This window comes from Silurus meridionalis, chromosome 2 (assembly GCF_014805685.1).
Source record: "Silurus meridionalis isolate SWU-2019-XX chromosome 2, ASM1480568v1, whole genome shotgun sequence".
Lineage (NCBI taxonomy): Eukaryota > Metazoa > Chordata > Actinopteri > Siluriformes > Siluridae > Silurus > Silurus meridionalis.
The window spans coordinates 11,351,963-11,368,182 of NC_060885.1; the positions used below are offsets into that span (position 1 = coordinate 11,351,963).

The window sequence follows — 16,220 nt, forward strand, 5'->3', positions numbered from 1 at the left end:
TATATTGCAAAATACCATGTTTATTATAATCATGACACACATAAAGGAGTCATAATCACAGTGTACATATCTGGCAACTAAAACATCACTAATAATATCAGGCTAGTGGGAGCATATGGTAAACCAGTCAATTGAAAAAAAGGGCTAATACGGTACATTCATGGAGCCCTTTTCCCTCCAGATATTACACATCTTTATTCGTGTTCATATGTAGTTTTGCCAAAATGCTATCTGCTGCATTATTGAGCAGAATTCTTTGAACACTAAAATGATACTGTGTAGGGTGGGGGTATGCTGTAAGTGGTGAACGATCAGACCTTTTGTGTACTCTGTGACATGAGAACGATCATACAGCCTACAAAATGAATACAACATTTATAATTCATACAAATTATATTTATACAGAGAAATAAAAAGAAATTCCATTAATTCTAGAGCCAAATATCATTTATGTATGTAATTAATATTTGAATTATAGTTTCAAACTAATTATAAAAGGATGCTAGATATGTTACATATGTGAATCTTATGAAATATAAAAAAAAAAAAAAAAAAATGTAGTCTTGGGTGTGGATTATATTAGCTGAATTAAACACATTCACATGTAAAGGAGGGCAACATTTGTCCTACACTTAACCATCTCTTTTAAGTTGTATCAAAGTAACACCATCAGCACCAAGTCAATTAATTTGAAACCATGTTTTGAGAGGTATTTATAATTGTATGCATTTTCAGTAACTGCTTGATCCTGATTAGGGTCTCTGAGCCTTTCCTGATAGCACTGGGTCCACAAGGAGGAAGACTGTACAATGGATAGGAAGCTAGTCCATATACATCGGTTTCATTTGTTACAATCCATAAATGTTGCTTGACAGGGAGGTGGCAGCTTAGTGTTTAAGGCATGGGACTTTAGACTGGAAGGTCATGAGATCAAATCCCAGAACCACCAAGCTGCTCTGAATCACAATGTCTGCCAAATGCCATAATATTTGTGGAAGGGGTAGCTTAGTGGTTAAGATGTGGGACTTCTGATCAGAAATTTAAATCTGGCCACCACTAGGCTGTCACTGCTGGGCCCTTGAGCAAGGACCTTATCCTTCAACAGCTCAGTTGTGTGAATGAGATAATTGTAAGTCGCTCTGGAAAATGCCATAAATGTAAAATGTAAATGCAGTCCAGTGCAAAGCACAATTCAAATACCTATTTGCATGTAGGGCCAATTCAGCATAGCCAATCCTTCTCACTGAGAGCGAACCAAAGGAAAACCAAACATGCGTAGCTGTGAAACGATCTCAGGTTTAAGCCCACAATGCTACCTACTACAATACCATGTCTCCTTCATGTAGACATATATGACTGAAATATTGTTAATATGCTCCAATGGCAGGCTGTAGCAACAAGACAGGGAATGAAAAGCTTGCACATTGAATGGAGCAACTAAGGACAATTTCTTATAGAGTACATTTACTGTATATTATATGATACAATTCATGTTAAGCAGTTCAGCACTGGATATGCTCTCCATCTGGCACAAAGCAAAAATATCTGCAGTTACCAATGAATACAAAAAACGATCTATGCCAGCAAACTACACTAAGCATCTCAACACAATTAGTTCCTCCGATTTTAAAGCCAGTTTCTGACAAGTTATATGACAAATTCTGAATGGTTTTTGATTTTTTTCAAAAATTCACACAAAAATCGCTTTCATTTTGTTACAATCCATGAATGTTGCATGACAGAAAAATTATACCTGGCTATTAAACCTGTAGTGAGACAATTAGTATTTGAAAAAGGTACAACAAAATAAATATATGGAGGAAATGTACACAACACAACATTTCTGTCTCTGCACACATCCCCATTGTTTCACACTGTCTCTGAATATACAGCTGTATAACACTATTTTCATTTAATACTCCAGTAAAAGATAAGATATTAACATGCCTTAATCTATATAAATAGATAATCAGCTATGTTTTGAGACACTTAAATAAAAATCTATTTTGTGAAAGATTATACTGAATAAATCTATATATTAGCCTGTTGCACAGGTTTATTTCTTTTACAATATAACCCACATTTCTGTATGTGAGATATAGAGCTGAAAAACATACAGGAGTGTGCTATTAACAGGAGTGGAAACAAATAAAAAATGCTCATTCAACTCCAGAAACTCTGTTACTTGATCATAAAGCAGGTGAGTTCTGCATTACCAATTCATTCAATATTTTCTGGTGTTGATTCATTTATTTATCTCCAGTAAGCACTTTGTCCTGAATTGTGGTATATCCAGGGCCTATCTCTGGAACACTAGGTGTGAGGCAGTTAAACACCATGAATAAGACTGCGGTCCATTGCAGGGCATTATCCTGACAACAATGTGCGATTTCAGCCTAAGCTGATCCGCTGACCAGCATGTATTTTTTTTCTTTGTTTTTACAGGAAACATGCATGAACAGAAGGTGAACATAACACCTTTTTCTGTTTCTTAAATCACAAACCAAAAGACAGACATTGATTTGATTATAGATCGATTAATTAATAATCAGTGAAAGTGGAACATTATATATACAGATTCAAAAAATGCATGCATTTCCCATCACACGTACACAAAACAAATAAATTAGGCATCAAACCAAGTCAGCAATAAAACAACACCACACCAGCTGACTGCCTCAGCCAGGCGTCAACATGTTGACTCAAACAAGGCTCACTCAATAGAAATATAAGTTCTTATTTAGGGAACGTAAGGCACGGGTACAGATATAATCTCCAAATCAGTAAAGACAACATCTAGGAAAGAAATCCAGAACACTTTGCTTTAAATACATGTTTCACACCCAAACAACTTTATTTTTAAGTTAAAACAGGTTGCTATACCTCATACCAAAGTCTCTAGCTAAAATAAAAATACTACCATGTCTCTTTTTTTGTATTCTGTACTATATTACCTTCATTTACCATTGAAAAATCAACACAAAATTCACAATCTTAAACAGTGAAATAATAAAAGTGAAATTCTAGTTAAATAAAAAGCTCATTCAGTGAAATGAAACTCAATCATCCAGACTAAAATGAGCACATTGCAAATGCAACATGCATAATCATACAATCAATTCAAGTTTAACTCAAGTGATTTTTTCCTCATTGGATACTTTAAGCTCTGTATATTCAATTCATTACAAATTAAATTAAATGCATTAAGATAATCTATATTTCCCCAGAACTCTCACTATAATCCATATTTCTGTATTAAATTGAAATTAAATTAAATTTTTAGATTAGCATTAGTATATAATATATAATATGTAGGTCGGGCTGGATTTAATTTTAGGATCCGTATTTTAATAGATTTCGAATCCCTCTATAAAATAAGCTCTAACCAATATTAAGGCAAATGCAGTGACCAGGATGATCGCTGTACTCCTTGTGGATCTACACGTTGATGGCGTGTGCATGTTTCTTGCATAGAGGTTTGTCCTTCTTCGAATAGAACGGCTGGCCTTCCAGATTTATATGGCAAACCTGAGGAAGATAACGATTCGAGCGTTTATGAAACCTGCATGACAGAACAGAACGCAGATATTCGCAAATATTTGAAGTTGTTCTTACCGAACACACAAAGCAGGTGTCGTGCCATGTGTGGCCAAGAGCTTCAATAAACTTGTCTCCAGCCTCCACCGGAAAATCACAGCCATGGCACTTAGTGCTGAAGAGTGCGATGTAATCTGAAGGAAATTTGGAAAAATTAAAATATAGCACTAAAAACCTTTATAAGGAAAGCTGAGGGACAGTTGTTGAGGCATTTATTTGGGGGAAAGAAAAGTTTAATCCATTTGTTATACATTCAAATGTATTTATTTATTTTTACTTTTCAAATGAAACTTAATATATTTAACTGGTCCCTACAGAGACAGGAAGTTACTAAGATATAGAACATATAGGTACTTGAAACACCCAAAAAGAACATATCTATTCACAAACAGAGACCACAAAAGCACAGAAACTGTGCAAGTCTTAAATAAATACAAAATTACTGATTAAAGCTTTTTGCATGAATCATTCTTATACATTCTAAGTATTTCTATAAGCACAGCTCATTCAAAGGGACATACCAAATCATTTAAAACTTTAAATAAAAAGACTAAAAACCTTTTAATTTAACAAAGAATACATAAAATCATTTAATATGGCAGTTTATTTAACAATTTTGGATGGAGTCAGCATGAGATCTCTCTCTACATAAGACTTGTCTTATCCAAAACATTATTCGTATTAATAATAATAATTATTATTATTGCATAATTTACATTTTATCAACGTTTTATTCTTTTAAAGTTCTTATTTTTGAATGTGCTTATAAAATCACATTTTGAAAGTGTTTCTTTGCTAAGTTTACCAATGGCCCTTGTCTGTTTTGATGACACATATGCTTCAAAAACAGTTGATGGCGGTTAGGATGAAAAAGGTTGAGCATTCCTTTAGGATGAGGAATTTTGTGTTTAAATTCATACAGAAACATCTATTTGGCAGACGCTTTTCTCCAAAGTCTCTTCCCCGTCATAATGTCATAACATGAGTAAGATGGCAGCAGGAAAGAACAAATGAAGCTACGACTAAACATGAGGGTTGGTCTAATTATGATCTAATCACAAAGAAGCACAACAATGAACAAGACAATCCTACAAGTGGAATTAATAGATAAATGGAGCAGGTATTCTTATTGTACCTTTCTCACAGTAAGGTTCTCCATCCTCCATGTGAAAGAGGCTGTTTCCAAACGGTTTCCCACACGCAGCACACACAAAGCAGGTAGTGTGCCAGGTTTGCCTCAGAGCATGCATCACTTCCTGTTTAGGACACAGTGCGCATTGTAACATCCTACACATGTACCATTTAGAACGATGTGGGTGACTGTTTGCGTGTAGGTGCTAGAACTCACTCCCATGATCTTAGTGTTGCAGCGGGCACAGGTAGGGGCAAAGAACTCTCTGTAACAGTTCTCGCAGTAAACATTATTCTGCTCCTCCACAAAGCAGACGTCAGCCAGTGATGTGTGGCAGTAATGGCAGTTAAACTCCTCTGGGTGCCATGAGCGACCCAGTGCCACCAGGAAGGGCCCTCTATATCGGAGCAGTGATCAAGTAATAATAGTCATAAAAAAAAAAAAAATCATTGTACTGACTTTTTTTTAAAGTCAAACATATGAATTTCTGTGCTTTATGTTTGTGTGTATAAGTTTATTTTTTCGCACCTGATGATGTTGTTGCAGGACCCACACATCGGTGTCCTATTGCTTGCAGCAAAGCGTTCTGCTCTCTGTGCTGTGCCACGAGCCACAGGTTGGAACGGGGCAGGGATAAATGGGGCTGGGGCAGGGCTGGGGCAGCAGGGGCAGGGGAAGGGTTGGGAATGTAGGCAGGAGGTGGTGGGGCTGCAGTAGGAAGAGGCTGTACTTTGACGCTGGTGGTGGTGGTCTTGCAGGGGTCAAACTTCTGAGCAAAAGTGTCATCTGTGACCCATGGGGGTCTGTTGGAAGATTGGGTGGGGCCAGGGGCAGGAGCAGGAGGGGTGGGAGCAGGAAAATAAACTGGGGCAGGAGGAGAAAAATGAACTGTAGCAGGAGGAGGAACATGAACTGGGGCAGGATGAGGAACATGAACTGGGGCAGGAGCAGCAGGAGCCGGAGCAGGGGGCTGAATAAGGCCTGCAAAGGAAAAAAAGACAAGATTAGATCACTTAAAATGTATTAAATAATTCATGATTGACATTTCTACCCCCTTACTGGTGTATGCTAATTTGGTTGGGCACAAGCCATCGTTTTTTTCAGTTCCTTTCCAGTTAAAACACCTACACTGAAATAGGTACTGAAACAGAATGTGTAATTTCACTTTGGTCCAAAGAGCTGTCTGTTAAGATCCTCCCTTAGTGTCCTCTTAGAGCCCTGTTCTGGGACTATTTCTTAGAGCCATTTTCAGGAACCCTCCTCTAAAAACCCTTATTTGGTAAAGATGTAATAAGTAACATTTTTTTTGGCACAATGTGGAACTGTGTGTTTACCTTCTCTGAAATGGACGCCACGCTGCGCCTTTTCCCCCTGCCACTCACACGCTGTAATCAACAACATGAAATGCATCTCAGTTTCAAATTACCGACAAAAAACTCTGTTGAAAAATGCAAGGTTATAGCAGTGTACTCAAAATGACAAACTGTAATAAAGATTCTGTGACAGACCTCACACTGAGTTTATTTGCAGCCTGTAGATGGGTACATTTCTTGCAATGTGTAATTATTATCTGCTGCATTTATCACAGCTTTTTGTTCTAAGTGTGTGTAACTAACAGACAAATATTATAAAAATGTAAAAAAAAAACATTTGTCAGATAAACTGTACTGCAATTATAGAGATAAGGACATGAACATGGCCAGTCTAAAATGCTGTCCCAAAGCCTTAAATATGTGACAAGAATAAAGAAAACATTGTCGCCAAAGATTTTAATCATCTTTCTATGCAAATTAGAAGTGCTTCCTATTCCATCACATGTACTGAGTTAACCACAGACTACTGTTCTATACTAATCCCACCATACAGACTGCTCATCAGACCTGCTCATTAGACCTGCTTCAACCGTTTCAGATCTGAAACAGGTGAAAATCTGACGAGCAGCAGCAATCACTGCTTTTCAGAATGGTTTTAAACACACTAACTGGCACTTGTTCAGGGAAACTACAACCGATGGTGACTCCACTAATTTAAAGGAGTAAAGAGCATCAGTGATCAACTATGTGATTAACCCCTAAAGACCATTAGTTCTGATGGACAGATGGTTCTGATGGAAGCATGACAGAAAGGGAAAAATAAACTGAAGCCTATCAGGTTTTCATATGCAAATTAAGATCTTGAAGCACCAATTTGCATATTTTGGGTGACATTAATAGACCCACAGGTGTGTTGAATGTTTCTCAGAAAAGACTAATCATGACAAAAGAGTGATAGATAGAGTGTGCTATAGTTACCTGGAGCAGTGGGATATGCTGTGGGCACAATGGTGGCAGTGCTGACCACTTTAGTTGGAGATGGACCTACAGGGATGTGGATGGAGCTCTGCTGCATGGGCGGGGCCTGTTGCATCAGTGGAGCTGTTTGCATATGAACAGGCTGTTGAGCATTTGGAGCTTGCTGCATAGGTGGCTGCTGTGGATACTGGCCGCTGAAAAAAAAAAAAAAAAACCTGGAGTGACCTCGCTGCTTTTTGATTACAATAGAAAACGTTCGTTGTAATGTAATAAAAACTAAAATAAGATTTGGATAAATGCCTGGTTATCTCCGCATGAAGTGTCCAGGTGTCACACACCTTACCTGAGTTTTTCTCTTCATCTTTTATAAGGTACAAATTAGTATTGTTTTTTTTTTTACACAGCCACATATATTGTGAGACAGATAACCTGTTGTCAAAGAGACAGTGTTAAAAAAATAAACAGAAAAAAGAGAAAGCCGCTATCACCACAGTGACACTTGCATCGTGGTCAAAAAGGGTTAAAACATAAATGGTTAAGTAAACATCCTTAAAGCATAAGTATCATCCTTAGAGTCAGTAGGCTAGGAATAGAGAGGGAGAAAGGGAAGAGCAGATTTGTTATTTACTCTGACACTTATGGAGGAAGAGAATGAGTGATGGGTTGGAAAAGAAGCAGTGCTGCACCAGTACCTGATGCCGGAGGTTTGGTATTGTGATCTGTAACTGGATGAGGACTGCATGGTGAAGCTATAATGCAGGACAGTGAAAGAAAGTGATAGTGCAAGTGTGTGAAAAAAAAGCAACATTCGAAATTCGATTTCCAAAAAAAAAAAAAAGGAGCCATGTACACCTATAGCTGTATTTGAGTTCAGTTAGATTATAATTTTTATTTATTTTTTTATGAAGTCCAACTTTATATCTAGTATTTTCTGTATTCCATTAGCATTTCTCACATAGCAGATCAGAAAGGTTTTATTTCATAAACCATACTTCACTCATTTACATGCACATTTAGGCAGATGTTTCTGGCTCTGCTTGGCCTGATGACAGCAGAGGCAGATGTCTCAAGGTGACTGTGCCAAGTTACAGAATAAGTGAACATGGCAACAAAACAGGATGGAACAATGGCATTTCATCTATAGAAACCATGCACTCATTCACTCAGCAAGACCTAAACAAACATATACTGATGTGTCCATGTACACAAGGTTGTCAAGCCAAACAGAAAAAAGCTCTTCATCGTTGGCTTGCTCAATAAAGCGCCTGACTCCCAACCTTAACGAAAACTGGCTACAGCTTCTTTACTATGTCATAATTTGTAATATTAATAGTATAACATTTAACAGAAATTTAAATAGTAAATCTGTAGATGAACAATTAATAGGCATGGTTTCCCTAAGGGCCACAGTAAATTCATGACATGATTTTTTATATACACTCACCAGCCAATTTCATAGAGGCACCTGTATACCTGCTTATTCATTAACTAATCCACAATTATATGGCAGCACATTACCTTAAGATCATGCACATAGAAGTTAAGAGCTTCAGTTACGTTCACATGGTGAACACGGCCTGATGTGCGTATTTCAGAAGCTGCTGATCTCCTGGGATTTTCACTCGTAGTTTCTAGAGTTTACATTAAATGGTGCGTAAAGACAAAAAACACCCTGTGAACACCAGTTTCACTCTTTACAACAATGCTGAGAAGCATCTCAAAAAGCACAGTATGTTGAACCTTAAGATGGTTGTGCTATAACAGCAGACCACATTGGGTTGCATCAGCCAAGAAATTAGTTTTTTAATATTAAGCTGCCAGCTGCGACTGGCTGATTGGGAAATAGCACGAATCAGCAGGTATATAGGTGTTCCTGTGAAAGTGGTTAGTAAGGGTACACCAATTTGGTCAAACATGGAGAGCCACAATAAATTGATGGAATGGTGGAATCATAGTTCAAAGTTTGATAACCACAGCTACCAAGAAGTACACTAAAACTTATACAGTTCTGGCTAAATACACTACACTTCATGGTTATCAGTATGTTATTTGGTAAAGTGTACTAATTCAGAGAAAACTAATTAGTATTTCATAATGTGATGGGGTCTAAAGTAACTATTCATTATAATTTTTTTAAATCTAAAACATATAGTCATTCAGTTACCTTCAGTAACGTCATTGTCATGTTGGTCAGAAAAGCTTAAATACTGGGTGGAAATTTACCTTGGATGGCATAGCAGTAGCAATTTATAATAAACTTATAATCACCTCTAAAATCAGAACCTGAAAATCCCAGAGGAAACCCATATAGACACAGGAAGAACATGCAAAACCCAGCATAGACAGCAACCTGAGTTCAGGATCAAACTGGCAACATTACCCTCCACAGCACCATGCCATTTTTAGATGCCTTAGCACATCCTAATTCTGGTTAGAACAAGTATCTAATTTCATGAACCTGCATCTCATCTTAAGTAGCATGTTTTCAAAAGAAGCTCTGTATATTATCTGTACATTAAAATCATTTATCTAAACTCAACTAGTAAAAGCGCCATTTTAATAAATGTATGTACTGTATATAGTATGTTTTAAGAAATTCTGATCACCCCACACTAGTTTCAGTTGCACTCCAGTCCACACTGCATCAACCTCAAGGTTGATGAAGTCATAAATTAAAAACGAAGCAGAGCAGGAACATTGAAAATGCATGCCTGAAGCCTTCTGTGCGATTTCAGGCTGGTTAGGAAGCAATTGATTTGCTTATCATGTAAATGAAAAGACAAAGACACAATAGCCTTGCTGCCACTGTTTTGACTCATTTGAAATGTTATTATTAAATGCAACCCCTTGAACTCCTGTCAATGTATACAGACTTACACTCATCACTACATAACATTCCAGTTAGCACCACTGTAGTTACTGAGTTGTTAGCCGTTTTTGAGAAAAATAGCTGGAACATTAAGGGGTTATTTATCAGTTGTACTTAGCAAAATTAACAGTTATGATAAAACAAGTCAAATGAGAAAAAGCAAATATTTTCCATACGCCGTTTGAGTAAATTCAAGCCAATTGGTTTTACAGTTCATGAAGTGCTGCTGGTTAGTATAGTACACGTGTGTGTGTTGTTGGATGTGTGTGAGAGAGTGCGTGCAGAGTGCTGGGGACGTGCAGAGTGAACACTGGCGAGCGTGGGATGGTGGAGCTGTGAGCAACAATCACTCTCAATGTCATACCAGGATACTGAGTCATGACATCACACCATTTGGGTCATCATGAGGATAGAAACTGAACAGCTGATGAAGTACAATGTACGATTTATGTCAAATCAAAGCTCTTATTAAATGCATCCAGGCCTGCTGATGTATCTAGACCACTACAGAGGTTAAGTGCTTGCTTTTAGTGACATCATACACTCACAGGAAACACCTGCACCCATGCACAGGCAAATATCCATCCAGTCAATCTCGTGGCAGCAGCGAAATACATGAAATCATGGAGATACAGGTGACCAGCTTCAGTGATCTCAGTGACTGTGATGGTTGCTGGTTCTAGATGGGCAGGTTAGATTTTTTTTGTGTGTAGATTTTCCAGACAAAGACCTATTCTCGACCTATCTCTGCATGATTTTATGCACTGCACTGCTGCTACTTGATATGGCTAGATAGATACTTGCATGAATGTGATGTACAGATGTTCTAAAAAAAATGGACGCTGAGTGTACAACGGATCACGCATTGTCATTTAGAGCAGTCATTACGATTTGTAGAAAATATTATACAATAATTCTGTCAATCTTTCAAATTAAATCTGTCAATTTTTATTAAAGTCATGATTTACATTCATGCTGAACTAAGTATAAGTCATTTTATATTTATTAATCCCAGGGAAACCTTCAAACGGTTTCACCAAAAACAAAGCTATTGTCTAACACAAAACCTCAGGCCACCTTAGGAGAGCACAAGAAACCCAGTATTTTTTGCAAAAAAAATCACTAATTAAAATCAGGTCTTTGTGATTTAAAAGATTATGAAGTCACATGTCCTATTTAAAGCACTGCTTTTGTAGCCCTATATCCCAGCATCCTCAGCCACTCTGCACACCCCTCTACGATGTTAAACCAGATGGATGTCTGTACCTCACTTTCTTTGCTTTTCCTGATTGCTTGCGTTTGGGCAAAGCTCTGCTGCTGAAGTATGGAGTGATTGGCAGGGCCTCCAGCGCAGAAGTGGGTGGTGGCCCTTTCTTATACACATGGTTTCTTAATGGGAGCCAGTGAGAGAGGCATGAAAGACTGATATTTAGTTCAGTGTTACATCTTTCTCTAACCGGCCCGAATACGAAAATATAGAATTTGTGGAGAAATATAAGTCACTAGTATAAAGGATTCCTTTATTCTATAGGCAGGGTGTGAATTACAGAATGTTTGGAAATTAGAACTATGTCTTTCCTAAAAGAAGCTAGTAATGTAGCTAGTAACCTAGCTACTTCTAGCAATTTGAATGACCTTCTCATGTGTATCATTGCTACTTGTCATGTTTAGTAACAACTTGGTGGCTAGACAACCAAAAGCAAGCACATGACTGTGATCCCACCCCAACCCCATGTATATAATCCATACTCTGCTTTGGTGCAAAAAAATGATATGAATTGTAAAAGAACTCCCATTTCGACAAATCAACGACTGGACTTATATATCTTCCACTTGAGAAAGAGAGGGGATTAGTGATAATCAGTGGTATCATTTGGAACAGCTCCTGAATTGGGTCGAAACAGAAATGGAAAGGAGGGCCAGGTGTACCTAGATTGAGCAGTCAAAGCAGTTGAAATGGTTGATGCAGCAAGCGATAGGTGGCGTGGCCCCTCAGGGGGGAGAACAGGGGACTCTTGGGCCTTGTGAGCCACAGGATCAGCTTGAGATGCAGCCTGTGGCTCAGGGGGTAACACAAAGCTGTAGAAGACAGAGTTATAAAAGAGTTATGAAAGCCAGTGGATCAGTGACTGATGAGGAAAGCACCTGTGGGGTCTGTAAATGCAACTTTATGATTTGCTTCTAGCTGACACACACAAAACCAAATATAACCCAGGCTGATACAACAGGGGCAGCTGATGCATGAAATGGTAAACAGTTGAAATGGGTTTGCCTTCAGCTTCAGTCAGAAATGAATAATGAATTAATCAATGTGTTGGTCATTGGTAAAGCAACTCAAAAACATACCAAAAATGTTTGTAATCATAACACAGTTATGGAGCATGGAAGCAGCAGTGGGCACTGTAATTGCTGTTAAAATCAAGCTGAACATGTTAAGAGTAATATATATACAGCATTATTTGAACTGGAGAACTGACTATGAATTGCAATAAAAATGCTTTCTGTTCTACAACTGCAATTTTATTATTAAGTTTCTCCTTGGATCTTTTTCTCTGATTACAAAAACAAAAACAATTTTCATTGAGCTAATTTCAAATTCCAATTACAAGAGTTAGAAGTGAAGCTGCTGTAAGAATCTTTTAGATTTGGGTAGTGCTAGATTTAGGAACCATTATATAATTGGGAATTTAAAAATGAGCTAGATTAGTGGGTCTTGACCAACTGTACATGAACACTTGAAGTTTAGCTTTAATAAAATAAACATCAAACATTGCACAGAGATTTGTTGCATCACACACACACACACACACACACACACGCACACACACACGCACACACACACACGCACAAACCTGAAATCAAAAGGAAAAACCATGGAAAGGTATGCGGTGACATGACTTGAGACAAGCAAAAGTCAAAGCGTGCAGCATTACCTGACATGGCTAGAGCCTACAGAGGCGGGTGCAGCAGTCTGCTCAGGCACCTGATCGGCTACCTGCAGCCCAGCGGCAAGCTGATTGGGCAAAGCTGCAGAAGCGGACAGAGAGACAGATGCCGTGCTGGTGGAGACCGCAGCATGCTGGACAGGCGTACTGCGCAGGAAGTTAGGATTGCATTGAAATCACATAAAAAGTCATATATATAGACAAACAGCAGCCCTGTTTTAAGTGGCTGTCTGAAAATATACACACAAGAGCCTTACGTTTGCATGCGTTAATCAGCAATCTAAGTTCTGCAAGGCAACTGTGTTAGTATCATGCAATATTAGAAGCTCCAGCATTCCTTAGTCCAGTGCTACGATGTTCATCAGGGAATAGGGGGGGATAGAAACTAAAAGCACTGACTACAGCATTAATCTCTACACAACTAGTCAAGTACTCAGTAGCCTACTCTGTAAATGAAATGCACAGAGAAGTCATGGGTCACACTACATTTTCAGGACCTACAACATATTGTTGTAAATATACCAGGTGGACTTCTATCATTTTAAAGTAATTTGCTGAGAATGATTGGCACCCTCTCTAAAGTCATCATGCTGGATAAAATGGACTTTATACATTATTTAGTATACCTAACTTGTAGAAAAATATGGTGGCGTGGGGAAAACCCACTAGATGTTGCTATGTCCAAGTCCTAATCAAAATTGAGCTTTTCTGCCACTAATCCACTTTGCTACGGTGTTTTCATTGCTACCTTGCTAGAAAGTTTCATCATGCAGTGAATGTGTTGGTTTCTCTTTAATATGTACCACAGCGAACTATAAGTGTAATCAGTTTGTAAACCGTAACGAACTTCAAACAAGCAGTTAACTTGTGACTTCTCTTCTGACGTCAATGGACAAAGTTGCAATGTTTGAATAACGTTTCACCTTTTAACATGAAAGATATTACTGATCAGTGATCATTTCAGCACTGGTATAAAAGGAAACAGTGTTCAGCTGAGTAAAGAGTAATGATGGGCATGTATGTGTTTTCTATTGCTCCACAATATAATTTGTTATCCCTGTGCCTGAATTCTTATAACATTTGGTAAAACAGTCAGCCTGCCTAAAGGTGTCTAAAATCTTGCTATCTACCATTATTCATGCTGTTATATAGTTGAATAACTTGTGAAATTTATATACTACATGGACAAATATTCGCGGACACTTGACCATACATGTATGTTCTTTTTGAAAATCCCATTCCACATTTAGGCCCCATTTGCTGTTATAATAACATCCACTGTTCAGAAAATATGTGCCAGTAGATTTTGTAGTGGTTGTGGAGATTTGTGCTCATTAAGCCACATGGTATTACAAAATACAAGTATTGATGTAGGGTGAGGAGGCCTGGGGTGTAGTCAGTGTTCCAATTCATTCCAAAAGTGTACAGTAGGGTTGAGGTCAGAGCTCTATAGCAGGTCACTCAAGATCTTCCACTCCAACCCATGTAACCCATATCTTTATAAAACTTACTTTGTGCACAGGGGCATTTTCATGCTGGAACAGGTTTGGGTTTCCTAGATCAAGTGAAGGGTTAGGATGTTATCACTTACAAATACATTCTATACAATTTTGTGGCTCCAACTTTGAGAACTAACCACATATGGCTGAAAAGGTCAGGTGTCCCAATACATTTGTCCATGTAGAATAAAAGTCTAATTAATTTGATTTATAAAACGATACTAACTGTCAAACTCCACTATTAATATAATCTATACTGATTTTAATAGCATTAGCTGTTTTTAATCCTTCCTTTGCCAAGACAAGGGCGTCATTGATTATAATGGTAAAATGAAGCATGGTCTGCTTTGTTCATCTTTGCAAAAGGTGCCAATAATTCAGCAGCACTGAAGCTATATTTCCTTCTGATCAGAGCAGCTAAGGCTAATAGACCCTGCAATATTTTAAAACTAGTTATCACCCCGAGCAAGAGCACACTAAAATGAAAACAACATTTTGACCTTTTTACATCACCCCAACACAACAGTACCTCGTTTTGGAAGTTTTTCATATATAGTGCTGTTACTGTTACAGACTCAATTGGTTTTGGAACATGGATGTGGGAGGAAACCAAAATAAAAGAAAGGATGTGTGGGTACAAATGAACGTCTGTGGATATAAGTGAAACAAAGAAAGAAAGTCATCTCTGTGATTACAAGTGTGTTATTACAATCTCAAAATCTTATAAACTGATCGAAAACCAAATTGTAGTAGCTAAAGCATTTCGCTTTTACTATTGAACTTATTGATAAAGATTGATGCTGAGGCAGAGGAAAGTAGATAAACGGCAGGCATTTAGCAGCAGCAGCCTGGTGGTGGACTGATGGCTGACCCCTCATACACACAACAACCTTTCCAAATCATCTCCACCTATTCTTCCTTCCACTTAAAGTCACATTAAATTTGAACAGAAACCTAAATCATAAAAGTTATACAATTCCGACATTGTCAGATTGAAGGCTTTTGGTCTTCACAAATCACTGTGTGTGGTCAGATTGTTCAGTGCTTTCAGCTGACTGGATGTGTAGGATGATTGCACAAGCTGTGCATGTTCTATGTGTAGTAAGTAGGTGTGTTTGTAGGCTGTGTGTTCTCGTTAGTGGAGTGGAGGCAGAAGGACAGTTGGGAGAAGTGAGAAGCTCGAATGGGACACATAGCACAGGAAACAAGAGTAAGAACTATTTGTCTACTTCTACTATCACACATAAGTGCACACCTGAAATTGACAAACTAACACTAACCATTGCATGGCATGGCAATAATCTGTATCTACAATTACTTGAAAAAGAGTGTGACATTGTACACATTGCAAACAGCAGCTTATCAAAAAAAAAAAAAAAAAAACATCTTCAGTTCAAAAACAGATACTATTATTACAATGTACCATTTTACTCAGATTACATTTCAATCTCTTTAGAGAAAAAAAAATTAAAGAAAAGTATTTTTAAGCAAACCAGCACCACCTGCTGACTAACATTCCAGATTGAGCTCTTCATTATTCTTCTAACAGTTTTAGCCATTCCACAGAACCAACAGGTTATTGAACACTTCAGGCACAATTTCACAATTTCCTTAATCAATTTCAATCATGGAGATCACTTTGACACACTTTGGTGTTTTTATTTCTTGTGGAAACCACTTGAATCAACTAATGAGACATCATTAGCTGTTATATAGTTGTTAGTAACATATTCAGCAGTGTTGAATAGTGGTACTCTAAAAGAATTGATTCACATAGACAAATTGGAAACTACACCATATAGCTGAACGTTTGTGGACACTTGACCATAAGATTTGTATGTGCTTTTTGAACATCCTATTCCGCATTTAGTCACCATGTGCTATAAT

At 37.8% G+C, this 16,220-nt stretch overlaps 2 protein-coding genes across 2 annotated transcripts in view; both read right to left on the minus strand.

The window, feature by feature from the left end:
* LOC124399796 (LIM domain-binding protein 3-like) lies at nucleotides 1-11,370 on the minus strand. Its single transcript, XM_046870991.1, is given in 10 exon segments — nucleotides 1-3,528; nucleotides 3,616-3,731; nucleotides 4,733-4,853; nucleotides 4,946-5,126; nucleotides 5,258-5,399; nucleotides 5,402-5,710; nucleotides 6,064-6,114; nucleotides 7,021-7,214; nucleotides 7,713-7,769; nucleotides 11,156-11,370. Coding segments are annotated over 9 exon segments (1,254 nt in total). The 5' UTR covers nucleotides 7,763-7,769; nucleotides 11,156-11,370; the 3' UTR covers nucleotides 1-3,438.
* Nucleotides 7,783-16,220, minus strand: part of ldb3a (LIM domain binding 3a) — a 40,030-nt gene continuing 31,592 nt past the window's right edge. The window contains exons 10-12 of the mRNA XM_046870953.1: nucleotides 12,823-12,981; nucleotides 11,819-11,968; nucleotides 7,783-11,278 (exon numbers count right to left, since the gene is read on the minus strand). Of these exons, the coding sequence (XP_046726909.1) occupies nucleotides 11,125-11,278; nucleotides 11,819-11,968; nucleotides 12,823-12,981 (463 nt within the window). The 3' untranslated portion in view covers nucleotides 7,783-11,124. The remainder of the gene's footprint in view (nucleotides 11,279-11,818; nucleotides 11,969-12,822; nucleotides 12,982-16,220) is intronic.